General features: G+C 30.1%; 1 protein-coding gene across 8 annotated transcripts in view; it reads right to left on the bottom strand.

The window, feature by feature from the left end:
* LOC143079024 (E3 ubiquitin-protein ligase PDZRN3-like) overlaps positions 1-22,326 on the bottom strand; it is a 135,231-nt gene that overhangs the window by 13,534 nt on the left and 99,371 nt on the right. For all 8 annotated transcript variants that reach the window (XM_076254140.1, XM_076254131.1, XM_076254158.1 and 5 more), the window contains 4 exons: positions 19,524-19,662; positions 11,305-11,403; positions 3,805-3,867; positions 2,230-2,328 (listed from right to left, as the gene is read on the bottom strand). In XM_076254140.1, coding sequence (XP_076110255.1) covers positions 2,230-2,328; positions 3,805-3,867; positions 11,305-11,403; positions 19,524-19,662 — 400 coding nt within the window. The remainder of the gene's footprint in view (positions 1-2,229; positions 2,329-3,804; positions 3,868-11,304; positions 11,404-19,523; positions 19,663-22,326) is intronic.

The following is a 22,326-nucleotide window of genomic DNA, read 5'->3' as shown; positions in this document are numbered from 1 at the left end:
AATTTGGAAGCAGTTAGCCAATTATCAAATTATAAACCATATTTTATTGATTTTTTGGGGGTTATATTTTTCTTTAGAAAAAATGTTTTTGCCATGATTGATGATACCATTTATGTGAATGATGTGGAAGTGCCAATCATCAACCATTATTCTTGAAAAAAATGTGCTGGTATCATTTCCTCAAAGAACTTGTATCCACTAATGTCTTAATAATCTTTGCCATAGTAAAAAATGGCTTGATAGGTTTGTTTTAGAATTCTTCCTTTTTTTTGTTTGGGAGGGGGTCAGGGTGGGCCTAAGTGAAATTAATATCAACTGCAAAATAGATCTTATTATTTCCCTTGGAGCAGTTCCTGAGTATCTAGAATTTTTATTTCAAAATAATTGAAATTACCAAAAACACACAGTAAATATTTTTTTTTTTAAATTTTCATGTATTGTTCATTTTTAAATTTAGTTGAAGCAGAAATAAAAACTTTACATTGTAATCAGTGAAGGAGCAAATAAATTAAGCGCAATATTTTTTCCATGTTGCTAAGTGAAAAAAAATATAGTCGTAAAACTCATATGTCTTGTCACTCTTCAGACTTTTCAAAAGTTCTCTATCAGTTGTTTAATTGGCTATTACTTTCTCTTTGAAGTAAGCTGACCTTTTCATGGTGGTCTGAATTTCAAACATCATCCCCATTGATTACTCTATCAACATGGATGATAACCTACCCTTTGTGCTCTTTACATAATAACTTAGGTCAGACTTTTTTTAAAGTTGTTTGATGTTTGTGATTAAGTCATCAAAACCAATTTTAAACATCCTGATAAAAAAAGCATATATTTTTTTACAAATTCCAGAACAATTCTGATTCTAAGATCTTGTCATGACAACACACTCAAAACAGGGCACTCAAGACTTATGGAAGAAAATAACATTTTGGAGAAATAAATGCATTTTTCTGGATAAACCTTCATCATTATTTAAACACATGAAATGATGTTTACTTGAAAACCAAAAATGGTCTGGATTGTGGCATCTATTACCGTAAATAAAGTCTCATCAGTTAAAATATAGTCCTGAATATTTGTATCCGATGGACATTGAGCAAACAACAATCAATCACTAAAAATGAAAAAAGGCGAGTAAGAAGTTTTCATAAGAATTACAAGCTTTGTAGATAAAAAGAAATTACAAAAAGTTATTTGCTGGCCTGTAAGCCAAAAAGTAAGTCGTGAAGAACTATCAGAAGTTTAGATTTCATGAGAGGTATGAGGTCTTAACTAAAAATTTTGGTTGTGGACTAAGTTTTCCTCTGTAACATCTATCAGTGCTTTACTCTCTTCTCATCTTGAATGACTAGACTAGGAGGTTTTCTCCTTTCATCTTTTGTGAAGTGTTTTCATCTTTGTGATCAAAATAAACAATTCATCATTTTAACTGAACAGAAACTAAAACTTGTCAGACAACAAAAACAATGTGAAACCTGATAGTGTTGATCTGTCCAGTAAGTCAGTTAGTAAACAATAGTAATTAACAAGGTACTGGTAGAGAAATGTAAACAATTAGATACAGCTTTGATTCCCTACTTTTGTGATAATTACAGCCATTAATTTGGGAATCCTGATTATCTTTTGATTGACATGCCTTTGTTTTGGCTTAAAATCTAGAACTCATCCTGTGGAAAATGGTACATTGACATAGTGTTATCTTTATATAAGCACCTCAAAAATTCTTTTATGATGAATTAAGTGAAAATATGAATTGTTTTTGAAGTAAAATTGTACAGAACAGTGAATCCAAAAGTAATCTTTAAATGCAGCAAACCTATCATTTTTCATTTTAGATTATGTATGCAAGCCTCAGAAGCATCATGAAGGTAACAACACAGAGCTATGGTTTTCAGTGGTTGTTTTATTACAATTTTAATTGATTCTCTATTTGGTTTGGTCTCTTTCCATTATCATCATTATGATTCAAGTCATTTCTGTATACTTCTACTTATATTTTTGGTTTAAAGAAAAAGAGAGTTTCTTGTTCTGAACTTTCTTGGGTATTTGCAAGAGAGATAAACATGTACAAATCTATTGTTGATGTGTATGTAACAAAGTCATACTGGTACCTGAGTATAAGCAGGGAAAGAGCTAGTCTAGTACACCTTGTAAATTAAAACTGTTCTATTCTTTGAAAATGACTGATAAGTTCTTGTATGCATAAATATTTAGTATCAAGACATTTACCTGCACTGCAGGCCTGGCTAACAATAGTGTGATGTCTGATGTTCTCTCAGAAAATAATTTAATAGCTTGGTCCCGACTGTGTACATCAATGCCATTTATCTGCAATTAAAGGCATAAGTGCTAAAATTAAACATGAACAGATTATTAAATAGCATGTTATAGTCATGAAAGAATATGCTGATAAAAATAATTCTCTTAAAAAAAAAATTGAAATCTTTAGAAGTAAACGAAAAACCTATAACGACTGTTTTCAAGACTGTAGAAAAATTTAAAGAATCGATGGTAAATTGAATTTAGAAATGAGTCCATTGATGTGATTATGTAATTGAACTTGTTAAACTGAATGGAGTAGCGAACATTAATGTTGTACAGGAAGTCCATCAAGATGGGTGAACATTTACCAACATATTCTGTTAATGTCTATTCTCTTTTCAAGTTACTCCAATTTCAAGCAGATTTCATTATTTTTGCATAAATACATGTTGAGAACATTAATATGTCAATATGGTAATAACCAGATTTCATTCCTATCAGGAAGTGCATTGTTTTAGAAATAATAACAAGCAATAAATGGACTTTAAATATTAATCCAGAACTGATTGTCAAACAGGTTTCTAGACACCAGACAATTTAATTGATAACAGCAGCACTTGTATAACAATTATCAGGAACTAACACAATTGCAGTTATTCACTAAAGCTTTCAATCCATACCTTTTATTGATAGAATGCAGTGTAAATCATGTCATTACATGTCATTACGCATCCTAATGCTTTTATCTCTAACAGTGTTAACTTTGACATTAAATTCGATCAAGACACAAATTTAGTTAAAAACATTTAATTGAATAATTATAAGTAAAAAATGAAATCCATTTTCACTAAAACAGAAAAGAAGGGGTTTGATGTATTTTTATGTGCACGTAGGGAGGAACAGTTCTATTTCAACTGCTGTTCTTCATCTCAAAGTGACAGAAACCTCTAACAAAGAGCAAAATAATTTATTGGCAGAATTCCGTGCGCAATCATTTGAACTAGTCATTGACAACATTGATGCTGAATAATTTAACATACAACATATTGAAACTGAAAAAAAAATTATACATCTTATAGTTCAACTGCTACAGAAAAACTTTTCAAGGATTTCAAAATAAACGTTAATTTTATAGTGAACAAACCTGTAATGCATTTAGCTTTCCTATTTGGGTCTCCATCGTACATTAGTAAAAATTCTAAGAACATGTGCTGTGTGAACTAATATACTTTAATGATATGGGTAACACAACCATTATTGACAACAGAAGTTCACTATTTCTTATTTTGGTGACAAATGAGACAAAAATTAGACAAGATATGAGGTGGATAGTTATATTTCCTGTAGAAGAAGTTTGTTAGGTTTTTACTGACAGGTCTACGAGTTCCAGGATAAATGACGTTCATGAGGGATGACATGAGATAACATATTTTTTCCTAGGTTTTGAGGTAACACAGCAGGTATGACTTAAAATATTTATCCCTATAAAGAAATATATATAAAAAAGAACATTAAGGAATTTTAAAGTGATTTGATCTATACCTGAAGAATTTGATCCCCTTCTCGAATTCTACCATCTTGAGCAGCTACACTACATGACTCAACCTGTAAATAGAAAGAGATAAATAAGAATAAAAAGATATATTGTATAAATGTCAATGATAAGCACCCCAACCACATTAAAAACTAAATGACATATAGAGATTAATATAGAGTCTTCAACAATACATAGACCAGTAACTCACTCATAGTCTAAACAATGTGTAAAGCAGTAGAGAAAAGTTACCAATACATTCAACAGACTGTCAAATATCTGCTATTGATTCCTTTGAATATATTTATTTTGTCTGTTATGCAATAATGAGAAACTGCTATCTATTTTTTTTTCAAGTTTGTGTACCCTTTAAGAAATAAAAATATGGAACAACACTGGTACCTTATGGAAAACACATTATAAATAATTGCGCTCTTGCAACCTAACAAGCGGTGAAAATGTCTAAAGACCAAGCAATTGTTCAACAGACAATGGGAGATAATCACCAATGTATCTTTTATTTTACTTTCAAAACAATAATTGTGAGGCTGATAAAGCTGTAGAGATTTTTATCAGTTACTGGCAGAGTTCATCTTCAATGAATATTTTTTATCAAGTGGATTAAAATGGCTTTTGTCTTAAAGATAATCAAATAAAAGATAGCCTTTCCTTTCCTTTTTTTCTTTTCTTTGATGTTGAGATGGCTACCTTAGACCAAGCAAACATCACTTTGTTTATCTTACATTTTTCATCTTTTCCCTTCATCAATTTGTTTATCTAACAATTTACATCTTTGTAGCTTATTTCCAATTATGTCCAACAACTGCATACATAGGCGGATCCAGGGGGGGGGGGCTCTGGGGGGCCCGGGCCCCCCCTTTCGTGGAAAAAATTTGGTTGATTATATAGGGAATCATTGAAGCATGACTGGAGCGCCCCCCCCCCCCCCCTTTAGGTCAGTCAGCGGGCCCCCCCTTAGGAAAAGTTCTGGATCCGCCACTGGCATAAAACCTTTCTTATGGATTTGTCGAAGGAAATTGGAGTAATTGAGAGATGTAGTTCTTAGAATGGTTGATTTAGATACTTCTGATGAGGTATAAAAATTAAAAAAAAAAAAAACAGGATTGAATCAGTGAAAGTATTCAAGGGTCTATTATTCAAAGGCTCGAGTTTGGATATTCTACCCTTCTCTTTCTTCATTTATTCTTTAGACTTCAATATTGTTCTCTTTACACCTACCTCTTGCATGATTCAGTTCTAACATAAACAACATTAGAATATGAAGGTAGGATTACAATTACTTTTGTCTTTTTTTTTGTGATTATTTATTTTCCAAAAAGAATCTGCTATCTAGAAAAGTACAAATATGATATCAATCATGCCAAATGGAAGGAGTTTAAAAAATAGCAGATGGTGAAGTCTTGGAGTGCACCATGAAGAGGATTTGTATCATTAATAGCATGTAATAACATGTAAGAGTATAGCTATTATATGACAGATGAGAATGATAATAAAGCTATATATTTGTCATTACAATAAATAAAACTCAGCATGTTAATCTTAGTAACAGCATGATCCCAGGACTCATAGTTTGTATTGTTGTCAAAAATAACTGTCATCATTGTGCCATTCCAGTTTTAACATTGGTTATCAGTTTTGAAGTCAAATGGACTTTTAAGTTTTGATACTTTTTATCCTTTTTACTTTTATCAGCTCTTCAAATTTTGATTAAGATTTAGATTTTCAATTATTTTGGCCTCAAGCATCAATGAAGAGACATTGTTGAAATGTGCATCTGTGCAGTTAAATTGTTACTGCAAATGCACATAAAAATAAATGAAAATGAAACTTACATCTATATAGTAGAGATACATTCCTTAACAGAATACACACTTCCACTCTCAGTTTACAACTGACCAGTGGCTAGTTTACTGATGGTAAAAATATCAATGGTCAACAGCTGTTTATAAGGTCAGCTGATAACATCCTTTGAAAGTGGTCAGCATGAGAGATGACCAGAGTGAGGATAAAACATTAGCATAATGACCTTATCTGTTTCACAGTGTGAAAGGTACATGTCATTATCTGATTAAGAGATAATTAACTACTGCTTACAAGTAAATAAATAACTTATCAATCATGCTGAGTTCCAATTTTATCTGAGTGGAGATATTACAAAACACAATTCTATAATGACCTGATAATATTCATTATCAGAGGCCCCATGGAAAAGATAAGGTCAGGGTGTAGCTTTGGGGTTGCTTGAAAAAAGTTGAAAAATGATCTTTAAATTAAAAAAAATGAAGAGGAAATGGAAGCAAGCCATGACAGGTCCATTGAAAAATGGAAGTTAAATGTGAATTTACAGCAGAAGGTCAATCAGGATCATTACAATGTCTGAGAATGATCTAGGTTTCAAATATTTCAATTTCAGCTGTTAATATCAGTAATTTTTTGCTCAATTTATCAGTGTTTTGGGTGGTTTAACAGATTTTTTAAGTTCTGATCAAGATTTATAATGTAATTTCATTCATTTAAATGCGACAGGATCCACCTGTTTGATAAATTTCTACAAATTATTTCTGCATTCATTTAAAATAAGACTGACAGAGTGCATGATAAAAAAATAATCAGATTTCTTTTTTCTCTCTTTACCATGGGAATATCAGTCAAAATCAACATTATATATGAAGATATATGGGATAAATGTCAAAAAGACAGCAACCCAAGGTTTTTTGCTGTGTTCAAGTTGCTCCATCATTTGTTTCCTATGTAGCGTGTTTTAACTTGTTTGTCCCTTTTTATGTGGAATTGTTTTGGCACTTATCCATGCAAGAAAAAAATTCTGTGTTGGAATTTGATCCATTGTATTGGTCATATATGTAAGTTTCAAAGAAATTAGAATTATTTTCTAAGGATGTCTATGAACGACGCCTGTACCTTATTTGCAATTCAAAATTTTCACGGTTTTTTAATCTGAGAAACCCTTCAATGCAGTTAAACGTTTTGCTTGACATTACACTAATATTTGTATTTAACAAATAAAATATGAATATCATGAATGTCATTTTGACTAGCAGTGTCTTATGGCCTTACTGTTATTACCTTACCCCCTATTTGTAATTCTAACAACTGTTAAAATTTAAAATCTAACAAACATTTCATAAGGTGGGTTTGCCCAAAGTGTTCAATCCTGATAATTCAACTGAGCATATGTATGTCCAACTAATACTGAATATAACATCCAATATATTTATTTGGAAGATCATAAGATAAGAAAAGAGAAGAAAAATCACTACATCATAAAAACAAGTCATGATTTCCTGATTTGATGATGTCAATCACCTTTAAAACTTCTGTTTCTCTGTTCATTAACATTTTCTTGAAATACTTTTCTCATGTTAAAAGATAACTTATCAGAGAAGTTTTTGTATGTCAATTAATTCCATCATGAGATGGACAGTGGCCTCCAGAACAAGAAGAGGTGAATGAACACCATCATTTTTAAGAGTTTTAACTGTTTGATTGCAAAACCGCCTTTTCAATAAAAGAAATATTAGCTACATAAATGATGACAACTATCAATTTGCATTCCATTGTCAACTCCAGATTTTGCATACTTTGGTGATTTTCTGGTAGATTCAGACTGAAAACAGGATCCAAATGACAAAATTTGAAAACATAATTCATCCATTATAAATTAAAGATATTCTATCTAATTTTTTTAAGGATTATTCCATCACTAAGATTATGTTCCATCATTTGGGATATTTAATCATTCAGATTAGGATATTACTAGCTTAGAGACTTATCAGTAGCCATCTGGCTAAGAAACCTTAAACAATTGTTACTCACTTCTAAACAAATCAATGTATGTAATAAATCTCCATTACACTTACTCCTTCTTTGATGTGCAATTCTTCAATTATCTTAATTTTCAAAATATTGACAAACGTAGAAATTGGAGACAGATTATAATAATTGACCTAAAATCAAACAATTAACAGATAACAGAAATACACAATTAGGAATACCCCAAAGATCTCCAGGGAATGCTTCTGTGATTCAGGAACTTACTATCTTTAACATTCCCAGGGGTCAACAGGGCTTGAGAGTATCTTGATAATTGGTTAATCAGCATGTAATTGTAGGCAAAAATCAATGTTTACATCAAAGTTTGAGTGATGTAATGGATGGAGATTTGGATGACAATATGTGATTAACAGATTCAGGGACAACAAGTCTCTAATTCATGGAATACTCAATTACTTAATATGGAGGGGATGAAACATATCATAGGCAGTAAGATGAAAATATGTTCAAAATACTGTTTCCTCTAATCATTATATGAATAATGGTATTCTACCACAGTAAAGATATTTTATCATTTTGTCTTCACTTATATGTGGTGTTTGATGTTTTCCAAAGTCATGAATGTCTACTTTTTTCCAATAGGCATGGAGGTATCATAAATCTTTCAATCAATCCAGCAGTAGTATATATATTTATCCATCTTCTGACCATGAACAATTGTATGAGAAACAAAATTATATGGCTGAGCAATTCTTTATGTACTTTTCATATCTGTTTTATGTGTGTTGACTCTTAAATGGACATATTTGCGTTTATCACATATAAATCAACAGAAATTTCTTGCAGAGTGAAGATGTGGATTTCTTATATTTCCTTATATATCTTTTTATGTAATTTATGTAAAGCTATATTTTTAACATTGCGTTGCTAAAGGTGTGCAATTTTTAAAAATCACTCAAGTATACTGGTTATCATGTTTCATTGGTATGTACATGTAGATATGAGGTATATACCTTAGTATAGAGGCAAATAGCACAGTCGATGGTTGGCTAAGGAAGATGATTTTTTTTTTTTTTTTTTTTATTAAAGACATTAGGAATTTAAAAGTCTCTAAAAGTTTAAAATGCAATTTGTTAGGCATATTGATATCTTAACATAAATATCATTTTTTTATCAAATTTGGAAAGGTTGACTGTGCATGTTTGATTGAGTTATCTGACTCAATTTATTTCTGTTTATTGCATAAATTTATTGATGACTGCTTTTTATTGCTTGTATTACATTCACAGATATTATCAAATTAATTTGCATACTAATAAGAGAAAGGAAGGTAGATTCCTGACACTATTAACACACCCTAAAACCAGCTATCAGTAGTGCAGATCCAATCAAGATCTGCTACACATGATTGCCAAATCTATTGTATTGCACTTGCAATGGCAATCAGAACAGCAGACAAAAATCAGCAGTGCATGATAGTTTTTAATACGATCAGAAACACAGATTCAAATGTTTCAGCCAGTATGGTAGCCTGTAAAAGGGTATGATATAGACAATATTAATTTTTAAATGTTTTGACCAAATTTCCAGATTTATCTTTATATGCTGTTATTTTGAACAGAAATACTTTGTTAACTATATGAACATTTCCATTCTCAATTTTATTTCTTGACTTGTTGATATCATTTACATGAAGTCTAAATTACTTGCAAATCTATCAAATAATGTGTTGGATATATCTTTCAGTAAAACATGATTTAATTAAATGACCAAGCTGCTGTCCCTTTGTGTGGTCTATGGCCTGTGTAATTTATGATCCAGATGATTTATACATCACATGTCAGCGGTGTCCATTTTAAGATCCTCCTACTTAAAGTGACTAGTTAAAGAGAGTTAAAGTAGGAATCTAAGTGCTGACAACACTTATAGTGGCTCAAATGCCACTGTATTTGTCAGAAATATTTTCTGTCAGGACCATTTGACATTATTTTGACATGTCTGATCGACTTGTGGCAGCTCTGATTATAAAGTCATACCTATGGATTTCAATGATGTTTTAATTTGTTTCAGACATGCTTAGCAGGACTTTTAGACATATGTTTCCAGTAAGAGACATGACAAATGATAAACAGATGACAGTTGCAGACTTAATGATAATCTATGTAGAGGAAGTTAATGTCCAAATTCACTTATTTTTATGTATTTTTTTCTTCTTTAAATATGCAAGAAAATGAAAAAAATTTAAAATCGATCTATCATCCTTCAATAATGTTCTTGCTCTAAAGAGAGGATGTTACAAATTTCACTCGCCTATACATTTGTATATGTTTTGCCTTTAAAAACATCTTAAAATTGTGCGTATGTGGTTCGTCAGTGAATAAGGACAGTAAAATCAAAGATAAACATAACAAGTCATTTTCTTTAAGGACTAAATTTCTTGATTATTTTTTCTGAATAATCAATTTTATAAAACTGACTTACACACATTCTCAACTTTATAATGTGGTTCTATGAAATATTGAAGTATTTATTATTTTTTTTAATGTCAAAATAAGAAATTAAACAGAGAGATGAGGAAACTAAAAACCTCTTTATCTGTGATAAAACCAATGTGATCTTAACAAATACATTTAACCCCCACAGTGGAAATGGTTGTATCACAGGCATCTTGGCCAAGAAATATTTAAAATGTACACTTTTTTCATAAACCACATTTTTTAAAATAACTTTATCCCTTTGATGATAACTAGGACATTCATTATCTGAAAAGTACTAAACCATTAAAAATGTTGGCATCTTGAAGACAAGTCCAGGGAGTTCCTAAGTAAAAAGGCAGCAGGACAGAATTAAAAAGAAAACTTAGACTGTAAATGCTGCTCATTGAAATTAAATAAGAAATCAGAAATTTTTGTAAGAACTGTTTATAAAATTTGTAAAACAAAGACATTTCTGAGTTGACTCAAAAGAATTTTGATATCTGAACAAAAATATATATGTACCTTGTGGAATTGTATGATTAATATTGCTACTGGATAAGAGGTTGTGTTTTCCATGCGTTAAACATTTAGGAGATTTTAGTAAATATTTTAAATATAGGGGAGTATGCCTACTTTTTGTGAGTGCAGTAATACACCCTATTCCTGTTTAACACAAAATCAAGAAACAATAATACATGTATATATATTTTTTTTAATTATGTGACCTCCAAGAGAATATACCAACTTTTCACAACCATCAACCAGGTCCTTTCCCAGTCATAGATTGCAGTAGCCTGAATTAGTATTCAGTATTGATAAGCTATTGCCATAAAACAATAGAACAATGGAAGTGACTGGTTGACAGGAGATTGATCCTGTATGACATCAGTAAGGTCCCAACCAGTCTAATCATAACTTCCGCCACCAGACTGTTCAATTAATCTCTCAATTGATTTCTATAAAATCCACTTGACCTAACATCTGTTTTTCTTCCCAATAGATTGAAACACTTGACCAATGACATGGGCCATAGGATAACATGTTAAGATGGTCCTTAACTTAGATAATTTTCCAAACCCCTATCATCATATTTCATATGTCAGTTGCCTTTGAATGAACATTATTCAAATAAAAGCAAATATAAACCAATACTTGTGTTGGATATATCTCTATGTCAATACATTGACATGTGAAGATCTCTCTCATAAGTATATTTACCTCACTTATAAATATATCTGTAACTTCATCTTCTAAAGAACCATAACATAGTGTCAGTCCCAGTTTCTCACTGTTTGATGACCGATGAAGAACAACTTCCTGAAAACATAAAACAATTGGTTATTCACCCATCAAATATCATATTTTACCATTGCTTTCTTTGGATGGTTATTCAAATAATTTTTAATAATCTATAAATAGAAAATAGGTAGGAAAAGAATAACCTGGCTTCTGAAATTATTGGGTGAAGAATAACTTGACTTCTGAAATTATTGGGTGCTTTAATGAACAATCAGGGACTGCAGCATTTAACTACATGCTAAAAAAATTCCATGTTCTTTATTATTAATGAAATATATCAATTCTTCTCTTTGTCCAAAAAAATTTAAAACATAGCAAAAGTTTCTTAATCAAAATAAAAATGGTCAAATTAGGCAGTGGCTTCAGTCATAGAAAGCGTAGTTGGTAAATTTTCATAAGACATAAAATATGGATTTTCAAGAAAGGCTTGTGCCATCATTACCTTAAAAACAGTCAAAAAAACTTGTAGTAGTCACAACTGTTTGAGTACAGTAAATTAAGAGCTAATATTTTTTCTTTTGTTTTCCTACTCAATAAATCTCTTCATGTTTGTTAACTATCTCACATTTTACCATGAATGTAGACAGTCTTCAAACAAATGTTGTCAATTTCAATTGCACAATTGTCAATTTCTTTGTTTACTAAGTTTGAAATTAACACCTGTCTTATTTGCTTTATTGAGGTAGATGTGTGTGATGATATCGATTTCACTTTTTATATTAACTGTTTAAATGGACAATTATAATTGAAGCAACACAAGTAAGAGGATATGTTATAAATTAGACTGATAATTCATCTTATTAAATTCTCTTATAACACAAAAGGAATAAAGATCAGTGGAAAGAAAGTTCAAATCAAGTTCTTTTGACCAATGAATTGTCTTCATAAAAAAAAGAGCAGTAAGAAATTAGAGCTTTAATCAAATAAGATAATTCATTTTAATTTCTGAACTTTTGAAAAATTAGATGCCAGAGAAAAGAAATATATGGGGTATTCATCCATGAAACAACATCAGTACATGAAAGTCTGTACCCATAGGTCTTAATGTGTTTACTAATACAAAGTCTTAATGTTTGCCTATCAGAGCAACTTACGATTAGCCAAAAAACACAAAAGCCATTCTTGGTGATCTCCCTTTAATAAATGTATGAGAAATTATACGAGAGCAAATATTGCAATGAAATTATTAAGCTTATTCTTTCTTTTTAAATTGTTGCAGTTATTTAATCATCACCTTTCCTGATTATGTCATCGGCACTTGATAAGAATTAATAATTTTATGATACCCCCTCCTTATTACTAATTTAGCCATGTAAACTTTAGCTTTGGAAATTCCTCCCACCTGCTGCACTATAACAAACTTTTAATCAACAACATTATTTACCAAACAAATAATTATATATGATGTCTATAAAATCTCTTTCTTAAAACTATTTAATTTACTATACAAAAGGAGGAAAAAGATTTGCACTTAACTTCTCCTACAGTTAATCTTCTGGTAGGTTATAGGAATATATTTCTTTCATCAATTTGAAATAGCTGTTTTTCAATTTAACAGCCACTGTTTGTTTAAATCTAGATAAAACCAAACATATTAAAGAAACCTTGAAAATTTATAATCTTCTAAAAAAATCTTTGTATAAGAGTGATCAATGTATTTCATACAGTACAGTCAGTGCATAGTGCATAATAACTATCACTCAACAGACTTGTATTAATTTGTCCATACACTGAGTCCATACATTATACATGTATAGGAAGAGTATTCAAGATCTTTGCAATTTTTACACACACTAAGCTTTGACAAATTTTCTTGTTATGAATTTTCTAGAGAAAGCTCTAGAAATAATTTTGCATCCCTTTAAAGCTTAACCAAAAGGTATTTATGGGCTCTAATTGGTTTTTAGTGTTTTTATGCCACTTTCAGCACTATTGGTTATGGTGATGGTTTGTTTTTATTGGTAGAGATCTTCTACCTAAGGAAATTTGGATAGACCAACAGATAGACAGACAGACAAGGGGGTGGACAGACAGACTAGCTGTTTCTAGACCTGCTTTGGCCTTTGGTGATGCAAGTTCAGAAGGCCCCATCCACTGAGTCAGGTGAACTCAAAACAGAAAAAAAAAATCTTCAAACGAGTTCAGGAGATTGCTTTTATGCTCTTAAATGAAAATAAAATATCAATCAGAAGGGATTATTTTCATTCAATCATTTTATTGTAGATGTTAACAATCAAATGGACAACGGCTATTCTTAGTTGCCAGAAACTCAATTGAACACATTCTTTGTCTCCTTAGTGAAAATGTATCTTAAATTGCGATTTCACGAAAACATTAAACTGAAATTCTTTTTTTAATGTTCTTATGGCATATACTCTTACCATTAAGCACTGAGCAATTTGAGAACGTAAATCCTCAGTTTATGTGGAGTAAATAGGAATTATAATCAGTATCAAACTCATTACCAGGGTTTTACATCTTCATTTATGATAACTGTCAATAAAAATTGAACTTTTAAAGTTTTTGAAGTTCTGATTTAACTGGATAATAGTTTCATACAAGCCCCACTATGATGTACTGCTATTCAGGTCATTAAAGACCAACATAAAAAGACTATTTATATTGTGTACTGTTTTCAATGGCAAACATCAAAGGAATACTACATAGGTACAATGTCTGAGTCCTCAGCAGTTACATCATTATAAATCATATATTATCTATACAGATATCTAAACTTTATTATGTTCCTGAATCTTTCCTGCTGTGGAGATGGGGATTCTTTACAATCAGTTTTCATTTAAGAATAATTTAAATAAACAATCTACATTTTCTTCTAAATAAATGTAAATATGCTATAAATATTTGAAATTAATTCATTTCTCGGTTGCATTTTCACAGTTTCTGTAAACAATCGTTTTACAATACAAATATAACCAATAAGACAATTATCCACCAATGATGTGTATGTATGCATGTACTTGTATATTCATCACACTACCTGAGACAGTGCAGATAAAATCCATAGCTTTTTTCTCAAATTAATTCTACAACACAAAACCTTACTATCACAAACAAAAATCAAATGAAGTTAATCCATTTTGTCAAATTGTAGCATGAATTCAATTTGTTTTACTGGTAAAAAGATCTAGTGTCATCTTGTTCATTGCATCTTAAACCTTTCAGTCATTTATAATAGACAAGTGCAGGACAAAAAAGTTATGAGATATTATCTATACATGTAGAAAAAAAAATAAAAACCAAATCAATTCAGGCATAAAATTGTAAAATATTTATAAGAAAGTGATTGCATAATTCCTGTTAAATTTGACATGCAATGCACAATATACTTTTATGTTAATAGTATATATACAGAAAGGCATTTTGAATGTTTGAAATAAAATTACAGGTGCAAGAATTTTAGAATCCTTTTATATATCTTACACATGATTATATGTTATACAGATATACTTATGGCCAGTCTAAAAGTCAACGAACAAAGTCAGTGATTTTGGGTTCCAATAAAGTGTCTCCCAACTTTTTAGATATATTTCCACAATTTAACTGTAGATCTTATACTTTTATGTTGGGAGAAAAAGCACAATGGGCATAAATAGCCAAAAGCTGAAATAGAACCATGAATCCCCTAGGTTTGAAAAGTACTCAATTACCATGTTTCGTTCTTTCTTTTTTCCATTAACAATCAGTATCTTTTTGGGTCAAAATAATCACATCAATTATTGAATGCTGGCTGTTTCAAATTAATCACAAGTTTCTGTAAATTTTTGTGATTTGATGAGTAAATCTTCCATGTAAAATACATCAACTTGGCATAAGGTGATAAGAGAACATCCACTATAGATAGTTAGTGAGAGGGTACAAAGGAATGAAAAATTACTGATTATAAACAAATTGACCATAAAGTTTACCAACTTCTGCAAAAATCATTAACACTGGCAATATCTGACCACAAAGTTTGCAGTGTAAAGGCTAAAAAAACATATACAGTTATTTATATCCATCTGCATACTGCAAAAACTTGTATCAAATGTGGCCTTCTTAAACCAGGCAACCATTAACATTACAGGTATTATGATACTGAAGTTGCATCAGAAGATTCTCCCAAACATATCAGGTGGGTTTTTTCACAATGACAAAAACAAAATGTACTTCACCACTAGAACAAGTGCACATTATACCCAAAATGGTAGCACCCAAATGCTTTTAAATCATGCATTTGACATGATCCTCCAAACTCTATCTACAAATGAAATATTGTACAAGATATCCCATGTCTCAAGCAGAGGACAATGTAGCTAAAAAACTGTCTGATAAGGTCACCCTCTGATAGTGGTGTTTAATTATGTTCCTAATGGGAGTTCATTGCCAGAGTTGAAAAATTTAAAAGATAGAAACATTCTTCTTTAGCGATTCAATACAGTTAAAGCCGTAAAAATACCCTTCTATTTCAAAACATTCAATAAATGCAACTTTTGATGCTAAAATTGTAACATTATTCAACAGTTTAAAAGAAGAATGGTCTTCGCATGATAACTGAAGTCAATATCATAAAGTAATTCAAAATCAATGTTACTAATAAAGTCTGCAATACTTTTCATTGAAAAATTGGTCTGGAAGATCAAAAGTTTCCCATCAATCTCAGCAAATGTTTGAAAACTTAATCATCACAAGAAAAAGAATGGAATACAAAAAATACACTTCTGCAGCATGGCTGATTTCGTTTACTGAAATCTGATAGCTTTGATTCCAAGAAAGTTAAATAAATAAACCACCAATGATATAAATTTTTCTGACTTGATTGAATAGAAAAAAATAAGAATTATTCAGTATAACTTTCATGTAATTGATATGTATTGTTCTTACGAAACATATATTATTGCCTATTCTCATTTTGTTTGCCATCTAAAAATCAAATTATTTGTCACTAAAACATGATCTAACCATAAAACAATCTGAATTGATCATAGATTTTGTAGATAACCCTGTGATGTCATAATTATCTACTCAAAAGTGAACAGGAACTCCATACCAAATGGTCAATACTAATGTTAATTTCATATTGGAAGAAATTGATATCAGACTTTGTCACATTACATAATTAAAATTAATTACACCATTCTTTTTAATTATGACGTCTGCCAAATTCAATCAACAGGAATACATCTAGCCAGATCAAACAGAAAATAGAGCATTTTGTTGATTTTCCATTGAAATTCATTTTATTTCTGCAATTTTTCATTTGTCCAATATTTTCTTTTAGGATTAAATTGAATACCAACATTTTAGAACAGAACAGCTTCCACTTCATATGAAAAATACTATAAATATGAACCTTGAACTGTACAACTCTTTTTTTCTCTCACCATTAATGAATTTAATTTCCAGAATTTTCACACATAAAAGAGAATTAATTTCTCTTCTGAACTCCCATTGTTGTAATGAAGTCAATCTTTTTCTCATTCTGAAGTAAGCAAGGGATTTTGTTTCTATTATGTCTGAAATATTAATTATATCCAAATGGTCATTTCATGCTATATGACCATCACCGACCGCAGGCATTGACATGCGGTAGACCAAAATATGAAGTCATTTATTATCTAAGTGACTACTGTTGGATATTTATTTGAAACATTAGAATTGCATCATTTCTTGTCCAAGAATAAATTTTTATTCATAAATACTTATTTTAAAGCAATATAGACTGTTCTTTTTATCAAAAGAAAATAGAGTTAGAGGTTAATAAAGAGATCATTGCTGCAGCATTACATGATAGCCATGTGATTTACTGATTATGAACCCTTTTAAATGAAAACAATAATAGAGGATGTCAAAGCAAGCTCCTTCTTATTCAAAAGCACTAAACTGTCAATACAGGCATTAACAAGACAGAAAAAAAGTACCATAAAAATGTATCCAAATATTATGTCATTCTCAATTCAGAATCATAACAAATATTTTAAAATGCTCCAATAAGGGAAGACAGCAAAAAATTCTTGTTTTTCTTAGCTGAAAGTGGATCTTCAATTGTTTTTAAAGAAGCTTTGATTATTTGAAGACCCAAACCAACTTTATCCCAATAGTAACTAGTCAGAAGAGATTAACATTTGGCCAGTATGTGCTCCTCATCAAATGCAAGTATGCTGTCACATAATATTTTTTGGAACATATAATACTCTCATAAACGAAAGATACAATTTGTGAGGGGGAAATTTCACAATGCTTCCATGAAAAATGTATGCATCCTACTTAAAAGAAGCAATGTTAAATACATTTTTGCAGGATAATTTTTACATTTTCCTATCAATCTGACTATTTAATTTTGATAAATGAAGCCCCTTTCTGGTCCATATGGTTTGTTATCAGGATGATGAATCTGTCTTGCCAAGGAAAGAATGAGTAAATGGTAGAGTTAATGAACTATTTTGAGATTATTAATTAAAATAATATTTATTTCGTTTAAACAACATGCTCCAAGGAGACTATATTGCCCAGCTGGCAGATAATGTCCTAATGAATGCCTACAAAGTTTCTGCACTAAAAATATAAATGGTTATCAAAGCAGCCGTTTACTGACACTTGCAATTAACTAGACTATGGAAGAAAAAGTGTCGGTACTGTTTTCAGCCAGCACATATCTGTTTTATAATGTTTGGCAGTAATTTGAGATTTTCAACCAAAATTTTGGACCATATTTAACAATTCATATATTTATTGATTCAATGTAATATATTTTTAGAAAATCAACGTTTACATGATTTTTAAGACATGTAAACAAATCTTGAACTTTTTTCCACTATGGCTAAGACAGCCATCTTTAATTCCAGTTAAGACCTAAATGCAACCAGCTTCTGTCCTTGGAATCACCATTTTTTCTGAACTTATTCTTTGTTAAAATCTTTCATGCAGTCTTCAATAATTGACAAGCCTCCTGTATGGTTGGCTGTGATTTCTTGTTATAACATGACACAGCAATCTTATGTCACTAAAATTCAATCCTTACTGCCAAATATTGACAAAGGTTATTATTTTTGCAAGTTATTTCCACTAGTATTACTCAAGTTTAATTACAATATCACAATAAAAGCAAAACTTTCATATTTTTCACAAGTTATCAAATATTTAGATCCAGTTTATAATTTCACCTTGCTTATTACATTTTATAAGTCAATATACCTATTTTATCTCATCACACATTATGATTCGAAAACAATCACCCAACTAAAAATAATATTGTAATTTATTAATGTCTAACATCTAACTTTATATGAAATTTATTCATGGTATCAATTTTCAAAGGAAATCTGTTGGTATCAAATTACATATTTTCTGTGCTAATGTCCCAAAGTGGTTTCAACTTAAACAGCATCTGTTTGTTAATAGTAAAAAAGATAAAATTTTAAATATGTGATGCAAATTAATTGATCGCCTGTACTTTGGGGATTTCTGTTCAGTAATTTGCAAATTATAAAGTTTTTTTTTAACATATTTTCCTCAATATTTGATCATTGTTAAAGCATACAAATACGAGAATTACTTCAATTGACAAGGTATATGAGTTATTCTTTTTGAAAAAAGTTTGCAATAACCCGAAGGGTTTTATTTTATTAGGACTTGATAATTTTTATTCTTCATAATTTTTTCTTATATCACTATGCATTTGTTGAATACTTTACTTTCCAAACAGAACATGTTAGGTTAAAAATAAATTGTTGTAATTTTGGAGAAAATTTTCCTAAAATGAGGCTTGTTGGAATTTAAGTAAACACAGATATAAGAAGATGAGGTATGCCTGCCAATGAGACAACTCTCCATCCAAGTCACAATTTATAAAAGTAAACCATTGTAGGTCAATGTACGGTCTTCAATACGGAGCCTTGGCTCACACCAAAAACAACAAGCTATAAAGGGCACCAAAAAGCGAGTTTTAACGTTTTAATGGTACCAAACCTTCACCCTTATCTGAACCAATAGTACATCACAGCATAGAAAGACGCACTATAAAATATCAATGTATTGTTATAACTTTTGAGTTGTAAGAGCTAAATATGTTGAATGAATTCAATTACTTCTGTTATTTGAATAACTTGCCATGGAATCTAATCAGTTTTAATTAATTATACCTCATATTCAATTTCATATGGTCGTTCTTCAAAATAAGCATCATCGTATTCCAATCCATGTGCCATTTCAATGTCGGTTAATCCCATTTCAGCACTAGGAGAAAATGCAACAGGTCTACGTGAAGCTGGTTGACATAATCTGCAAGACAGACAAAATAAATATTTATTTATAATAAAGCACAAAACTCTAACAAATATTGAACATTGAGATGGCAATTTGTACTTTCTTTTCATTGGAATTACACACACAAATATATAAAAGATATACCTTGCACATCATTATACAACAGATTTTTTTTATATGTTTTATTCATATGTAAATGAAGACAATGGCAAACAAATGGACAGATTCTAAGGAGCAGAATGTCAGAGCAAAAAAAAAATTTCTAATTGAAATTTAAAGTTGGTTGTGGAAACCGAAGAGGAATAAAACAAACAAAAAACAAACAAAACTGAATACATCAAATCCAGTATTTTGATTGGTTGAATTCTGAGTCTGAGTTTGATACTCATATTCTAAACTTTAATCAGTTCACAAGGCCTAAAAATATTCTTATTAAGAATCACCAACTGTCTTGCTTTCTGAAATATGCAAACAGTTTCAAAGGCCATTTATTTTTTACAGGTTCTTGATGAAACCAATGCATGTTGATCAAATTGGTAATTGCAATATCAGAAACTACTTAACAAATGCCTTTTTTTTTTTTTATATAGAATTTAAGTCTTTCAAGTATCTACTGTAACATTCCAGGCAAATTTGTATAGTATCTGGATTTTCTCAGAATCTCTCATAGTGCTTCCATACAATATAATCTTACCACTAACATTGCAACTAATGCAAAACAAGTACCGAAATAGTGCATAACATCAAAAATAACCTATTGTGTAACTAATTAAGTTCTATTTTTACCCTAATTTCTATTTGTTTACTAGCTTGCATCATAAAAAAGAAATTTATTTATTTAAGTGGTTACTTAAAGAATCTTCAGTAATATTTTTCTAAGCTTAACTCAGAGTTCAAGTTTTAGTACCATAGAAAAACTGAAGGAAAATTAGATAAACTTAAAATAAGATGCTTCTTTCTTTACTTATACTTAATTTTGATGAAATTCTATACAAATTGAAGAATATTAAAATTTCTTTAATAAATGCTACTGATGATGCTAAGGCAACAAAAGAATCACTTTGAACCAACTTTATAAAACAGCCAATTAGATACAAAAATCTACAGAAATTAATCAAATTCTGGATAAGGTCAGTTGACACAGTTGGGTCGATCTCATTGAAGCCCTATGGCTTGATATATACAGAAAGTAAGATTTACTTGTGTTATTAATGACAGCTACTAATTTTGTAACATATCTGAGTAGGACTATATAAATTAGCTCAGTGGTGGGCCTTGTCAATATTTAAAAGTGAAACATTGTTACCAAATAATTTCCTTTTCAACATTTCTTATTTGATATACCTGTATACATTTTCTACAAAGCAATTAACATGATTAAAGAAATAGTTTCTTTTTAATTTAATCTAAATATTCTAAGTAAGTATTATCAAATACTGTGTTACATACTTTAAATAAACATTTGTTATAATTTTCATAGTTCTACTTTAACCCCTAAATTTCACAGCAATAAGGAAACATGCAACATTAAGCTACATCTTGATTGATTGATTGATACATCTTGATTGATTGATTGATCTGTGATTGCTTTACTGCTGCATTAGCAAAAAAAAGCCTATATTTGGTCAGCACATAAATCTTTTAAAAAACTCAAAAAATTAACATCAAATATGTGGCATTGTACATTAAAATAAAATAAGAATAAATCTTTTAAAAAATAAAACATGTCGATATACATCAGTGAGACAGCACACCAACAACACAAAAAGAGACATTGTCTTTATACTGTGCATTTATTATTCATATTGCAATTGTTGTAAGACGGACAAAAAAATAAAAGATTTATTATTGTAATTTTAGTACACATACATATAATTAATGTTACCAAAAATTTAATTGAAAGTACTAAAGTAAATGCAATATTAATCCCATCACATTTATGCAACAATAAAACAAATAATTTTGAATTCTCAGTTATCAAGATTAAATTATAAGGAAATAAACACAGAGATAGTCATCAAGGATAATCAGACTCACACAAAAATTACATAAAAATTATATAAATTGTGCAATATATTTTTTTTATATTCAGAGCTATAAAGATGCAAGTTGGGAGTATTTCCATAACTCTTGTGTTAGCATTGCATCAATAATGTAAGTTATGGTTCCTTACAATTAGTCTTTGACCTGTAACTTAATGAACTGTGCAACTTACTCAATTATCTTGGAGAAAAAAAATCAATTGCCTGTCTCAATGAACTAGTTATATTTTCCTTCTTATTCATTCAATAATTGCAAGTCATTTTCCTTCTTATCTATTCAATAATTTGAAGTCATTCTTAATACTTAATAATCCCTCTCTCTATTCTTTATATTGGGGAAGTTACTAATATTTATAACTGTAAATTAAAACCAGATGCTCCGCAGGGCACAGCTTTATACGACCGCAGAGGTTGAACCCTGAACGGTTGGGGCAAGTATGGACACAACATTCAAGCTGGATACAGCTCTAAATTTGGATTGTGATTAAATAGTTGACACAGCATAGGTTTCTGACACAGAATGAATGTGGTCTAATGAACTTGCCTTTGAGCAATTCACTATGCTGTTAAATATTAATCCTCTCAAAAAAATGTTTGAAGAAATTTTCTTTTTATTTATGAAATCTGAAATGAGAAA

Source organism: Mytilus galloprovincialis, chromosome 1, assembly GCF_965363235.1.
Source record: "Mytilus galloprovincialis chromosome 1, xbMytGall1.hap1.1, whole genome shotgun sequence".
NCBI lineage: Eukaryota > Metazoa > Mollusca > Bivalvia > Mytilida > Mytilidae > Mytilus > Mytilus galloprovincialis.
Note: the sequence above shows the minus strand (reverse complement) of the source record. Positions and strands in the feature narration are given on the sequence as shown.